General features: G+C 45.0%; 1 protein-coding gene across 1 annotated transcript; it reads left to right on the forward strand.

Moving 5' to 3' along the window:
• Positions 1-1,057: 1,057 nt before the first annotated feature.
• On the forward strand, positions 1,058-8,728 carry DAPL1 (death associated protein like 1). Its single transcript, XM_066190507.1, has 4 exons — positions 1,058-1,364; positions 5,254-5,341; positions 6,894-6,957; positions 8,436-8,728. The coding sequence occupies exons 1-4, from the start codon at positions 1,319-1,321 to the stop codon at positions 8,553-8,555; spliced, it is 318 nt and encodes a 105-aa protein (XP_066046604.1). The 5' UTR covers positions 1,058-1,318; the 3' UTR covers positions 8,556-8,728.
• The last annotated feature ends 6,359 nt before the right edge of the window (positions 8,729-15,087 follow it).

A 15,087-nucleotide genomic window follows, 5' to 3' on the forward strand; every position in this document is an offset into this window, starting at 1 on the left:
GCTCTCCCGGGGCGGGCTCGGTGCCCGGCCCGGGCGGTGCGGGCAGGGCCGCTCTCCCGGGGCGGGCTCGGTGCCCGGCCCGGGCGGTGCACGCAGGGCCGCTCTCCCGGGGCTGGCTCTGTCCGCGGCGTGCCCGCAGCCGTCTCCCGCCGGCGCCGAGCCCTGACCGCCGTCAGAGAGCGAGGGCCGGCAGTGCTCCGGGGCCGCTCTGCGGTCCCACTGCCCCGGGCGCACACATCCCTTCGGAACACCGGTAAAAACGCCTCAGGATCCGTCCTCTGCCCCCCACCTGCCCATCACCTCCCACACCCTTCTAGAGGCTCGGGGATACCAGCACAGTAATGCAGTATGTTACAGCCACCGACAGGCTCAGGAAACTGACAGCCTTCGTGATGAAGATTTCTTCATTCACAGCACACTTTACAGCATAGATGGTAAACATTAAAAAATCCTTCTTCTTCTTTTTTTTTTTTTTTTGTCATTCTAAATACTGAAAATGAAAATGTTGAGGAGTTTAAACAGCAAATAATTGCAAATTAGCTGTATCTACTTCCAGTAGTGTTTCTACTACCTTGTGTAAAACGTCAATGTTTGTTAAGGTCATAGATTTTTTTTAAAGAGAGCACGTGAATGACAATGTTTAGCTTGTTTCAAGCAGACACTATCGATTGAAGAGAGTAAGATTTACCTCGCTAAATCAAGTCCTTTGAATCTTTAGCAATGTTTTTAAAAGACCCCGCCCCTCACACGGCTCCACGCCTTCACATCGCCCTCACACCGCTCCCCCCTCACGCCGCTCCCCGCCCCTCACTATCGGCTTCCTACCGACCCTCACCCCGCTCCGCTGCCCTCACCCCAACGCTCACACGGCTCCCCGCCCTCACACGGCTCCCCGCCCTCACACGGCTCCCCGCCTCTCAGCACCGACTTCGTTCCGCCGCTCCCCGCCCTCACACCGCCCTCACAGCCTCTCAGTACCGACTTCGTTCCGCCGCTCCCCGCTCTCACCGCCCCTCACGCCGCTCCCCGCCCTCACACCGCCCTCACACCGCCCTCACAGCCTCTCAGCACCGACTTCGTTCCGCCGCTCCCCGCTCTCACCGCCCCTCACAGCGCTCCCCGCCTCTCAGCACCGACTTCGTTCCGCCCCTCAGGCCGCTCCCCGCTCTCTCGCCGCCGCCCCGCCCCGCCCAGGCCGCTCCGAGCCGCAGCAGGCGCGGCCGCTGGGGTCGGTGCGCGGTTTCTTGCGGGGTTCCGCGGTGCTGCCCTGCCCTGCCCTGCCCTGCCCCGCCCGGCTCCCGGCGCTCCCGGTCCCGCCATGGCGCTGAGGAGGGGTGTCCCGCCGGGCCGGCGCCCTCCCGCAGGTAGGGCCGGGGCCGCTCCGGGCGCGGTGTGGGGCTCTCCCGCCGCGCCGTCCCGCACGGATGCAGCCCCTCCGCGGAGGGGAGCGGCCGTGTGGGACCGGGAACGGGGAGGCGGGTCTGTGGGGCGCGGCCCGCTCGCCCCAGCAGGTCCCGCAGCCGCCCCACCGCGGGCGCGCTCGGTGGGCGGGTGCGGGGCTGGCGCCGCTCGGTGATCGGAACGTGTTACTGAGGGACAGCGAGAGAAATGGGTGTCCGTGGTCAACGAAAAATCTGTGTTTAATGTTACAGCCGTATCCCTCGCCTCCTGTAGTAACGTGAAGAATTTACTTCCCCTCCGCCAAGCCGCCCCCGCCCCGATAGACCTCTCTGTGAGGGAAACCTTCGAGCCTACGGTTCCAGACGCCGCTCTGCCTGTGTGGCGGCTGTAAGGATGTAGTACCGGCGTTTTAAGGATGTAGTAGCGAGTGTAGTCGCGCCTGTGTTTGCCGGGGGAGCATGTAAAGGCATAGAGTGTGAGCGGCTCCTGGGCCCTCCCAGGAGCCGTGCGGAGCGGTCCGTCACACACCCCAGTGCGGGGGCTGCGTCCCGCCTGTGCTGGGGCACACGCGGAGATGCTGCAGGCTCGGCCCTTACAGCTGGGGGCAGTCACTGCAAGGACAGTCTCGGCAGGCTCAGCCCTTACAGCTGGGGGCAGCCACTGCAAGGACAGTCTCGGCAGGCTCAGCCCTTACAGCTGGGGACAGTCACTGCAAGGACAGTCTCGGCAGGCTCAGCCCTTACAGCTGGGGACAGTCACTGCAAGGACAGTCTCGGCAGGCTCAGCCCTTACAGCTGGGGACAGTCACTGCAAGGACAGTCTCGGCAGGCTCAGCCCTTACAGCTGGGGACAGCCACTGCAAGGACAGTCTCGGCAGGCTCGGCCCTTACAGCTGGGGACAGTCACTGCAAGGACAGTCTCGGCAGGCTCGGCCCTTACAGCTGGGGACAGCCACTGCAAGGACAGTCTCGGCAGGCTCGGCCCTTACAGCTGGGGACAGTCACTGCAAGGACAGTCTCGGCAGGCTCGGCCCTTACAGCTGGGGACAGCCACTGCAAGGACAGTCTCGGCAGGCTCAGCCTTTGAAACTTGAGGAACCGTCTCTACAAGGCTTTAAACCAGTTGGGGCTTCCCCTCGGTTTATTAGGAGTAGTTAATGCTGAGGAGCACATACTCGTGTGTCTCCCTGTACCGCTAAGAACTATTTTGTTTTCTTGAAAATGTTTTTTGTTTGGAGGGGTTGGGGGTTTTTTGGTTTTTTGTTGGTTTTTTTTAGCATGCTTTTACATGCATTTGGGATGTAAATACTTTTTTTCAGCTTGTCTCTAGTCCACTCCTGGATTTTTGTGTGTGTGGCAGGGACACTTGAGCTGTACCTGAAAGGGCCTTTAAACCACTGCAGTCAGTGACCTGGAGCAGGTACTGGTCTGATAGTAAACTACATGATAGCAAACTGCAACTTGTAGGCTTGCAAGTCTGCGAGTAAGTCTTGGTGAAGCTTACGTGTGACTGTGTGGGGACCAGCTTGGCCGAGGGGTGGAGGAGGCAGAGTAAGTGGTTTCAATCATGCACTTTGTGACCAAAGTCCAGCTGGGCACCTTTATTCTGACCAGTATTCAGCCAAGCTGTCTTTGTTTTCACTTGGGTTTGTTTCCGTGTTGTTTTCTTCTCTGGGTTTGTTGTTGTTTGTTGGATTTTGGGTTGTTTTTTTTTATTTGGAGAGGGGAGCATAAAAGGGAATGTGCCTCCTTACTTTCTTGTTTTATTTTAAAAATGCATGGTGTTTAAAAATGGAAATTAGTAAAGATTTTGTCACTTAACTGTTAGATTACAAAGCTAACAGGTCACTTAATAAAAATAAAAAAGTTGAACTCTGTATTAAAAGTTTGACATACCTCTCTACTGCTTTGGAAAGCAAATTACAAAACAGTTTTGTGGTGCATCCCAGATGCATCTGTGTTTAACTCTACCCGCACCATGGATGTGTGTTAGCAAGTAGGACAGCTGTTCCTAGTGGCTAGTTTCAAGTCAGAGCAGAGATGGAAAGGAAGATGGGTTATTTTTAATCATTATAGATAACGTTGTTTTGTGGGCCTACTGGTAATAGACACAATAACAGATTGTCCACATTTCAGTATCTCTCTCCTCCCTGCCTGGCTCCCCTTGTGCTTTGTGTAAAGCCTCATAGTGTAAAATGTCTGGATCTCCTTGTCCTGCTAAATTAAAATGAAAAACAATGCCTGTATCTAGAAATTGCCAGTCCTGCATCTGAGGGAAGGTCCCAAACCAAAATTTGTGGGTCTGGGTTCAGTTACCTTTTTTTACCTAATTCCAAAATTTTAGTGGTTTTCCTGTTTGTGGTTTGACTGGTTCATTAAAAGACAAGAACCTAACAATGTGCGGGAGAACACTTGGGATAACTTCCATTGGTGTTCTGGATGAACTTATATAAAGAGAAATTATGTCAAGAAGATCTCAGAGATCTTTTTGTTGTTGTTGATATTTGGTTTGAGTTGGTTTGGTTTTTTTCCATGCTTTGTCATTCTAGTTTGAAGATGTCTCAAGGACAAGGAAAAGTTTCACACCTTGTCCAGCTGAGGGTAGTTAGAATGTCAGTTCTCTTTACTGAGAGATACTTGAAAACAAACGGTTGAAACTTCCATTTCAGACACTTTGTTGCAGTTAGGCTGTCAGAAGGATTGGTTCAGTCTCGGTCTCCAGCGTATTTGCAGCTGTAAGATAGCTGGGCAAAGGATTTGCCTCTTATGCAGCAGGATAATTAACTGCATGTATGTCATTTTAAAAAGAGAAGAAAAGCCAAGTCCAGCTATAGCACAACTCGGATATTATAGTGCTGCTTTGGACATGACTGAGGGAGAATTTTTCCTTCTAAAATTAAACCTGCAATCAGGAAATACAAGGTCAGGAGTCAGACTTGGTAGAAAATCTGGGTGTTAGTTGCAGATGGATACAAGTACATTTCTCATGCTCGCTAATTGACTAATTCTTTCCCCATTCCCTATTCTCCCCCACCCCCAAATTTAAACTCTAGCCTTGACTGTTCACAATCAGAATAAGAGTCTTGCTGAGCGGTGAAACAACCTGTTCAATAGGATGAGGAAAGAACACTAATGTTGTTCTTTCTCACTCACAGTTTTAAAACTTAAAATGCTCTCCTAAAGAAGGAGAAAGTATTTCTTTCAGTAGAATGTTTTAGATAACTTTATGTGTACTTTGTTCGGAATTCAATTTTCAGACATGCCTCAGAACTTTAATTGTTATTGTTAGGTCACCTGTAGCTTAATTAGTGCTAATTGGTTTTGTGATTGGCAGATATGTTAATAAAATATAATTAAACATGTTGGAACACAAGTACAAGATGAGTATACATCTGGTTCTTATTTGCATTATTAGATTTATTCTGGAATACCCTGAACTAATCATGAAATCTTTATTGCTGTTAGTCACATCGTTCAAAAACTTGAAAGTGCTCAGATGGTGGTTTTTCTTTTTTGTTTTTCAAATACAAATCTGAGATGTAATAGTTTCTAGGCAAGAATGCATACTAACATAGTAAGGTGTTTAATATAGTTAGCAGTGCTTGAAACCACTCTGCCATCTTGATTTATGGTGTCTGGAAGTTGATTTGAGTCTGCCATGACACAGAATTTTGAAGCCTTTGCTGCACCTCTTTGGCTATTCCTGTGTATGTGTGTGCACAAGTAAAGAATGGAGCTAAATACTGAAAGATGGTTAATGGTTTTCTGCGGTAAAAGTATTCTCTTCTTGTGTATGTCATGTGGTATGTAATTCTGTAGGTATTTTCACTCACATTTCACTTTCTTCTTGCAGTTAAAGCTGGAGGGATGAGAGTGTCTAAAAAGCAAGAAAATGGACCTGTTGAGAAAAATGCTAAAACTCCAGGAAAAGAGAAGTCAAGGTATTACAATGCAGGGCCTGTTCAGCCCTGCCCTGTAGTTCAAGTTCATAGGTAATGATCTTTGAAAACAAAAAAAACCCCTCTTATTCTACAAAAGTTTAATTCCTAAATTAAATTGGGCAATTTATAGATAAAATAATACTGATGTTGAAATAAGTATATATAACTTCAAAACCCAAGGACAGTGCCTTGCAATGAAAAGCAGAGGCTGAATCTCATCTCTGTTGCATGTTTTATGGAACAGAAATCAAAGCAATGTATTACAAACCTGTGCCTAATAAAGGAATGGTCCAACAGTTTTCAGTAAAGTAGGAACGAACTTTAGGCTGTCCACATTCTAAAGGAAATTAAACCCACATCAACTACCCCTCCTGTATAGGATATACCCCCTATTTCAATCTAAAATCTAATTTGGCTTTTGCTGTTTACTACTTTATAAGGCTAATCAAGCTGTTTTCCCCCCAAAATGAAGGCATGCTTCTATTTTGAATGAAGTGACAGTGACCAGTTGATGTGGTCATTAAAACCAGTATTTTCTTGTAGCTTTTGCCAAGACTGAACATTTTTCCTAAATGCATGCACTTTTCTTAAATGTGACTTTAAAAAAAGTTAATTTAACCAATATAAGGATGTGACAGTAAAATTTGAATGACTTGTGGTGTTCCTGAGGTTTTTCATTTTTTATTGTTCTGGGATTAGAAGCTTTTTATTTTCATTTGTTGCCAATTGTCTGGGTGTAATTTTGCAGCTGTCCTTTCCATAGTCATAGTTACCTACTGGTATAAACAGATCTTAAATAACTTTTATTTGTCAGTGTAGCAAACTGTTGATTGCTAAATTGAAATGTCATTAGGAAATGTCTTGCCTGATCCACAGAATCATTAACTTAACTAAAGCAGTATCTGCTTTTTCAAGAGTCACATTTATGGTATTTGGGGTTTATAATTATTTTTCCCTACTCCATTTTAAGCTACAGATGTGTCAGTGGGTATGATGGTATCATCAGAAGGATATGCCATTTGAAGTTCTTCCCGTTGTTGAAGTAAATTATTTCATAACCACAGATTTATTTGTGGAATATTGGTAGCATGGTGTTATTAATTAGAATATGGAGAAGGTAATGGGATAATCTCGTGAATAAAAGTTCTTGCTTAACAAATAGTTGCTGCGAAAGAAAACACTCTCCAAAAGCAGAGGGTGAATTTTTTCATGGGTCTAGGTTGGAATCAAGAAAATTTTTTGTAGATAAGGGTATAACTGCTCAGCTTCTGAGAAAAAAAAATTCTTTTTGAGATATTCAGGGACATTTCATATACAGTTTTTTGTGTATCTGAATAAAACAGCCTGTCACACAGATTTGCTGTTGTTCCATTCTGAAACAGCATGCCTTTTTTGATATGATATAGTTTTCAATGTGATGAAAAGATTTAGCTCCAAACACTAAATTTATATTGCAAAATATTTCGTATTAAGTCTGGAAAATGAAAGTGACAAGTGCTCAAGTGTTTCTGTGAGATGGAAATGCTAAATACTTTTTTCTTCTGCTTTACAGTGCTATTGTCAGTTTTGCAAAACCTCAGAACATGGGTGTCTTGGTAGCAGAAGCACTGAACAAAGTAAGTCTGGAAGAAAAAGCCAGGGTTTCTTCATAAATCTAAACATGAAAAAAAGTTTAAAAGTGATCTTTCCTTAAAGTGGTGTCTGGCAGTTGCAGGTGTTTCATCTGCCACTAAATGTTCTTGGGATAACCTATTTCTGCAGTGGTTGTGTGGCTGAGCTGCTGGATGGCTAAAAAGTGCCTTCTCTCCTTACCCTGACTGCCCTCCTGGTTACTGTGACATGGCCTGGTAGCTGTGCATACCTGGGCTGAGAGGCACAGCCAGACACTGAGCTGTGTCCTGGGCGTTAGCCTTAGTGGAATACAGGGAAGGATTCCCAGTGTCTGTCTGAGCTGGGCTTGCAGTGCAGAGCTAAACCTTGTCTTCAGTGCTTTATCCCACCCTGGAAATCACTCTGACTTCTGTAAGGGCCCGGCAAAAATACAGAGCTGCCTGGGGGAGTGGGTGGCACGGCTGGCAGGGCAGGGGACACCAGGATGGTGAACCAGAGTCCTGCTCTGTCCATGATTCCCAAGACAACAGGCACTGCATGTCCTACTGCTGCCCCAGATCTTGCTGTTTCGGCCGAGGCCTGACACCACTCAGTCAAGCTCTTTTTGACTTCTCCCTCAGGAATGTCATGGGGTCCTGTGAAATCCTGTATCCCACAGCTGCTAATGGACCTTCTGTTTATCACATGCTTACAGCTTCTGCCCTGTGTCTCATTAGGCTGTTTGTGCAGACTTACACCTGCCCTTTGGGAGAGCTGATTTCACAAGCAGCTCTTTGGTTTGCTCGATAATCCAAAGATCTGACAGTTATCGTCCCTTTGTTACACACTCGCAGTCTTCAGGCTCTGAGGCATACAAGAGTTCCTCATACCTAGAGCTCTGTAAAACATCAGTTGCATTTTCAACACAAGCCTTTTATCAACAGCTGTGTTTACAGCTTTAGCCTGTAAATCTTGAATTTTTGCTTCGACTTTAAGGAGAACAGATACAACTCATCCTCTTCCTCTTCCACCTGTCCTTGTCTCCTCTGTTCTGACCCCCATTTCTTTCTCCTTCTGGTTTCCAGAATCTTGTGTATGAAGCTTCCTTGCTACTTCAGAATGTGATAATTACCTACTGTAACAGTAATGATTTTGAACCTGGGAAAATAGGAATTTAATTCAACTTACTGTTAACTCTGGCATACTGATTATTTGCTGTATTTTCCTTATCTTGGAAGCTCATTATATGAACTACTAAACAAGGGAAGAAAAAAAACCCGCAAGAATTCTCTAAAGGTAGTCAGACTAATGTCACTTTGAAAACAGAAATTCTAACTAAATATACCGAGTTATCATAAGTTCTGTATATTGATCACTTGAACTTCTTGTGGGTTTGGGTTTTACTGCTCCTTTTAAACTACTTTAATGGGAAGACATTTAAAAAGAGAATAGCTGAAAATCTGTATTCTATCACAACTTTTTTCTCCCCCCTTTAATGTTACAGATGAGCCACAAAATCCATGCAGCAACATTACAAGTGGCTCACCAAAAGCCACAGCCTACCTTGGAGAAGTTCATACTGCCTAAAAGAATTTACATTATTCAACAGCCACGGAAATGTTAAGATAGTCATTAAAATACTTATGTTCACTTAAAAGTGAGTTTCTATTCTATAGAGCACTTAGCACACTGTGGTGAAGTGCGCAAAAGCTGTGTGCCTTGTACCTTGCTGTGTTTCTGTTACTGACAATAAAGTATAAGAAGAGTTACTAAATGTACTCAGGATTTGTTACAATACCATGGCCTCTGTCTAACCTGGTGTTACTGGTATGTAGTAATTACTCAATGCCAAAAGGTCTAAGTTTCACTTACTGTCTGAGTTTTGAGTGAAGGAATGGAAACTGTCAGTCCTGTTGTTTTGGGGTTTTTTTAGTTTAATGGTAGCAAAGCTGATGTGAACTGGATTCTAAGAAAGCAGGTCATGACTGAAAGACATGGAGCTTCTTTCAGTTGAGCCTGAGATTTTCCACGCTGAATGCATGCCTGAGGCTTACTGCATGGTAAGTAATTCACAGAGTCCTGGGAAGGATTTCAGTGCAATGAAAGAAGTATTTTTTGCCTGCATTTCTTTCTGTAAAAAGCCCCCAGCTCCTCTGCAGGGATCCAGCAAGCAGGAAGAACAGAGTGGGAACAGTCCATTTGGAACTGTTTGGGGCTGGGGTGGATAAATGAAGCACCTGACTTGGGGCCGAACCCTTGGCACAGTAGGGCAGGTGGCAGGGAGGTGCAGCAAATGCTGACTGCGGTTTGGAGTTAGAGCTGGTAGAATGGGGTATGAGACTTAGCAGAGACTGGTGGTGGTAGGGTCATGAGGAGTCAAGCTTAAAAACGGGGAGGAACAAGTGTAAATCCCAGTCCAGGCAATGCCCTTGAGCCATGACCTGCTTGCAGTGACAGCAGGGACAATAGAGAGAGCCAGAGGGTAATCCTGTTCTGCTGCTGGGAGTTGGTTGTGGAGCTCCACTGACTCAGGATTTAATTCTGCTATGACTATTTTTTTTTTATGGTAATGTTTGCAGAAGAGTATTGTCCCCAAACTGGCTCTTTCAGCCTTTTGGTGTGCAGGAAATTGATGTCCACACAGAGTGCAGGTTTTTGATTTGTTTAGCTGTGTGCAGAAAGGGGTGCTGGGTGGTGAATGGTCAGAGCTAGCACAGAGACAGACCAGGGCAGGCACACCTACAGGTTACAGTCTATTACCCATAGGTTATAGGCCAGGCAGATCTTACCCCGCTCCATGGTGAAGTGGCTGTTAGCTTTCCTCTCTGCTTCAGACTCAAGGCTCAGTGTCCCACAAGTCCTGGAAGGTGCTCATGAGCAGTGGCCTCTTGGTGGGCAGAGGAGACTGAGCTAGGGATGTGGCTTTTACTACTATAATTATGATAGAATGAGGGAAGTTCATGGCAAGGGAAGTTCTCACCACAGAAACAGTCACACCTGGGCATTTGTCGGCCCATCAAAAAGGTCCTGAATAAGAAGGATGATCTTTTTATTCCCTCCTCTTCAAGGACCTAGGACATCAATTTTCTGCCTTCTGCATTCCTGTGGCTGTTGCTCCCATTGCTTAACCTTAGAGTAATCATCTGTATCTACAATAAGGTTATATACAAATATGAAGCCACAAAGTGTTCTCCTATAAGCACATCAATTTCCAGTATATAAAAGTACAGGCTTTATATGAGCTTTTTTTTTTTTTTTTATATCAGCTTTTCATGAGCTTCATCAGGACGGCTCTCCAAATGACAAACACTATTCTGGATGCAGACAACTGTCAGGGCTTTGGCGTTAATGCACAGGTGTGTCCCTGTTCCCATACCGTGCATGTGCTGACACTGGGGGTGTGCCAGTCCCCATGGGCCCATGGCCTGTGCTCCAGGGTAGGGTCAGTTACCATTAGGCCTCGTGCAGTGACTGAGTGATGGGCACCGAGGCATCCTCTATGGATTAGAACCAGAACTGTGCTGTTGATTATAGGTAAAACTGACTAAATGCCACCAAAGCTGGAGTTCCTTTGCAAATTCAGGCATTATTCCAAATTACTTCTTGAAGTTCAGTGGGTGAAGGTGCCCACTTCACCTTCTGTTAAAATTGTTGCTGCTGCTGTTGGTTGTATCCACAACTGAGTTCAGACATAGCTAAGAGGCAAAGAACCTTCACCTTGGGTTGTGCCAAGTGCCTCTGGGATCAGCTATGAGCTTGCTCTTTTATTCTTTCTCACTGAGGCAATGTGTCAGATAAGAGCCATTGATTAGTTTCTAATGCTGGTAGTGAAGACCACAAAGGGTGTTGCAATTTGCTTAAATCACTTGTGGTTGTGCTCAGGTTATTTATAAGTATTTCAGCATCTGTGCTATTTAAAACTCCCAAGTCCCTGTGTTTCCAGCCACGTCTTCTTGTTCCTTTTGGAGAAGTGTAGCCAAGCTAACAGTCTTGCATGGGAAGCACTTAAGAATGGTGACCACATTGATATAAGTGTAGAAATATTAATCTGCATTAATAGTTCTATTTGATAAGAAATGAAGGTGGATTAAACAACATTTGTTGCTGATCTACATTTTTGATCACATGGTCTAATTTCAAAAATTTGTGAGGATTGAATTTTCTCATTCTCTTTGACTGGGGCAGATGTAAGCTGTTTTGGTTTCAGTAATATCTACTTTGAGTTTAAATGTTAGTCCCACATTATGGTGGTCCCAAAGGCATATAACAAAACCAGGTTTAACCAGGGTAACATTTTAGCATCAATCCCACCTTTTGGTGGCACAAAATTCCGAGTCTTTTGCACTTAATTCTGTTGTACTATGAAACATTGAAATCTGAGTGTCTTTCCCATGTGTAGATCCATTGATCATTCTGCAGCCTATCTGAATTTTTTCTTGGGTTTTCCTTTCAACAGAGGAACCCAGCTACATGTATCCCAACCCTACCCGTGTTCCAAATATGCTTCAGCTCTGTGCATAACCAGAGTAGTGAAATTGTACACTAAAATTGTGTACTTAAATTCATGCTTAATGTGAAAGGTGATACTCAGAAAATGGTTATACTGTCAATGAGAATTCTTTTTAAAGTGCACTTTCCACATGACTGCAGTGGAAATCTATTGCAAACAAATGAGATACTTCCTCTAAAATCAAAGGCTCCTGGGAAGGTTACCCGGAGTTAGTGTTGCCATTTAACACTAATGTCTGCATCTTTTCATCCATCCATCAAATGTAAATACACTTGTGCTGATTAAAGATTAAATTATGATCACAGGAGGTGGTGATTAGTAGCATATGCAATAAATGATTTGGTTACACCTTGAATAAATAGAAAAAATTAAAATACTGCTTCTCCTTTGAAGACAAGTGCTTTTTATCTCTGGTTCCATAACTGACTGATAGCTACTTGTGAAATACTATCAGTGTTATCCTGGACAACAGCAACAAGATACTTTATGGGTGTTGAAGTTGTAGGTCTGGGATTTAGAAAACAGTCTGCTTTTGTGTGTTTTATAGCCCACTTCTATTCCCCAGGCTGGCTCCATGGCAGTGAATATCGATTTGAAGGTCAGTGAACAAACAGGACCTAAGTCAAAGCTGTCCATGTGTTAAATGACCATCCATGCTCTCAAAGCCAAAAATAGCACAGTGCACTCTAATGTATCGATGGCCAACACATGCTCCCTATACAAAGAATATTAATAAAATCTTTAGAATTCTAATCTGTATGCTTTTTGTTTCTGACAAAAATCAGCAGCTAGTGAAAAGTTGTAGGGTCTGATTCTGCAGGCCTTTATGAACATAATTTTTATGAAGCTGAATGTTGAATTCAACTGTTTAAAGCAGTACGTTCAAGGAGGGGGCTGTGCTTGGTGTAGAAGGGAGATTGCTGCCTTTTGTGGCATGAATCAGGCAGTCACACAGCGACTGCTAAGGATGGAATGATGCTGTTACAAAGCCCAGGCCACTGCTCTGTGCAGTGCACCCTTGGCAAGAGCAGTCCCCCAGGGACGAACTGACTACATCCTCCACTCGAGTCTCTGGGAGGCCCTGTCTGTGGGCAGACAGGAGTTGTGTCTGAGCTGCACCTGTCCCCCAGCCCAGCAGTGCCAGGTGTGCCCTGCAGCCGCCCGGGCTCCTGTGTCTGCTGCAGGCTGCTGTGCCAGTGCCCTGTGGCCTGCCAGAGCACACTGCAGTGGAAAGGATCTTCCAGGTGCTACCTGGATAAAACCTTCATCGATCTTTCAGGTGCTACCTGGGTAAAACCTTCACAGATCTTCCAGGTGCTACCTGGATAAAACCTTCACATGTGAAAACAGGTCCAGACAAGAAGTTCAGAGGTCTAGTTTTGATAAACTCTGTGTCATGGGTTTGCTAAATGTAGAGCAGGTGCAATCTCGTGATTTAAGGTGAATCTTGCAGAGCAGGAAATCCTGGCAAGTGTTCTGTTCTATGTCCTGCTCTGTCGGGTGGTGTCCAGTTTCTGTTTGCACCATCATTGATGACACTGTGATGAGGCTGTTGTGTCTTCTGTAGCAGGGAGTTTGTTTTACTTAGTTCAAGCCTTAACTCTTAGCTTTCATTATTTAAATGTGAATTGCCACCAAATTCAGGACATAAAGAACAAATACAGGTTTGCTTGAAAAATCAAACCCCTGCAGGAAGACTTTTCAGGCTTTTCATGGACTATTTCAAACGATGCGGGCATTCAGTGAGAAGGACATGATTTCAGCAAAGTATTTCTGCTGCTGATCTTCATTTCACCATGTCAGAGGACACAATATAGGTTAATATGCAGTTGTTATTAGCTCTAGCCCTCGAAACACCTTACAGAGACGGCAAGCCAAGGGACAGTGAAAGCTGTGAAAAGAGATTTCATTTCAGCACATGTTGGTTGGTCCAAGGTCTTTGTCAGCTTGGTAATGTCAGCTTGGTAATGTGCTGTTTGATGGCCTGAGACACACGTTCTGTTGGACTTCTCTGCGGGGAGGAGTTTCCTCTGGGCAAGGAAGAGTCTCTGCCCTTAAGCACTTGGTGCTCCTAGGTTGGGTGGTGCTGGACAGAGCTGCTTGGGAATTTGGGACTGTGCAGCTTGTCACTGGTCTAGCAGGAGCTACAGTCTATGCTGTCCAGTGCACAGACCAAGGCCTGAACTGAGATGACGGGATTCCTGACTCGTGTGAAACTGCAGCAGATGAAATGGCAAAGAAATTACACATGCCAAGACTGGGAAGTTGCAATAAAAGAGAACTACAGCACAAGACTTAATTTTAATAAACAAATATTAGCTGTTGCTTAAAGCCTTTGTGCATTCCAGGATGGACTTGTTCAGCCTGTTCCTCCCTAAGTGGTATGCATAAATCTGCAAATCACTTCAAGCACATTAACCTCTGCCTGGCATGTAAGCCCCAAAAGTCCTGGTAAGTGGTGCATAAATAAGCCAAATAATTTCTTGAGTTCACCTTTAATTCCAGCATGGAAGACTATATTCCTACAATGTTAAAAAATAAAAAATTCAGTGGTCTAATCAGTGTCATCTGCCATACTCATATTGTTCCTGTTGTGTGCAATTCCCACACCATGTTCCCAGGAAGGCACCTCTTGGTTTGGAAAATCTTGCTGTTGTTGAGGACCCTTGTTTCCATATGTTATTCCTCCTCTTCCCTCCGTGCACCTTCTCGCTGCCCTTTCCTCCTCAGCCTGTGCAGGACAGGTATTTGCAGCGGGTCAGGTGGTTGGAGGAGGGTGGACTTTTATAATATGTTTAGTGCTTCTTATAGTACGTTTATGGTTCTTGTCATACACGGCCACAGATTCTACTTCTGGCCATGATGCCACTCTTGCTCAATTTTAATGAAAAACTTCTAAATTATATGATTAGCAGAAATTTCAGTCTGACGCTTTATTTATAATGGGCTACCAATGTTTAATTCGTTCCGGAACCGAAGAGAAGGACTATTACAGCTCTGAAGTTTGAGTGTTCCTGAGTGTCCTGCTAACAGGGACTCTCCAACTATCCAGCTGTTTGTTAAAACAATTCTCTAGAGGTTTAGAACTCACATCAAGAACAGCTTATGCAGTTTCAAAGGTTATTAATTATTACATGTGTGCTGAATTTGCCACAAGAGGTTGCTGTGTGCCTACAGCTTGTTCCAGCTCTGCCAGCTGAGCTGCCCTCAGAAATACAGCTGGTTTCTGCCAAGGAGGTACATTTTAATCTGCTAAAAAATTTTCAAAGAAAAAGAATAGATAAGTTTATGAAAACATCATTAGGTATTTCATGGGGGACATGACTACCTAGAAGCTGTGAAGATACAAAGGGCCTAATTCCATGGCACCAGAAAGTGGTGTGAGGCTCCCACCCTTCCTCCAGTCTCTGGGTTCCCAGCTGGAGTCAGGTACAGGTGAGGCGGCACAAGGAACAGGAAAGAGTGCAGACTGTGTTGGTATTGGGAACAGTCAGTATGATTTTCTCAGTTTGTAGATGTCTACATAGACTGTTTCTGAATGTGGCCACTTCAGAACAGATTCATGGCTTCATCAGCCAGGCACCATTAGAAAGTTGGATACAGCATCCCACAGTCAACAGTTATGCATCGAGGGATGAAGTTTCTG

The sequence above is a fragment of the Chamaea fasciata genome, unplaced genomic scaffold (genome assembly GCF_029207755.1).
Source record: "Chamaea fasciata isolate MVZ Bird 193981 ecotype frontalis unplaced genomic scaffold, bChaFas1.0.hap1 SCAF_8, whole genome shotgun sequence".
NCBI lineage: Eukaryota > Metazoa > Chordata > Aves > Passeriformes > Sylviidae > Chamaea > Chamaea fasciata.

Coding starts and splice junctions, on each gene's coding strand:
- DAPL1 (XM_066190507.1), top strand. CDS start 1,319: ATGGCGCTGAGGAGGGGTGTCCCGCCGGGCCGGCGCCCTCCCGCAG. Junction 5,342..6,893: donor CCAGGAAAAGAGAAGTCAAG/GTATTACAATGC, acceptor TCTGCTTTACAG/TGCTATTGTCAGTTTTGCAA. Junction 6,958..8,435: donor TAGCAGAAGCACTGAACAAA/GTAAGTCTGGAA, acceptor TTAATGTTACAG/ATGAGCCACAAAATCCATGC.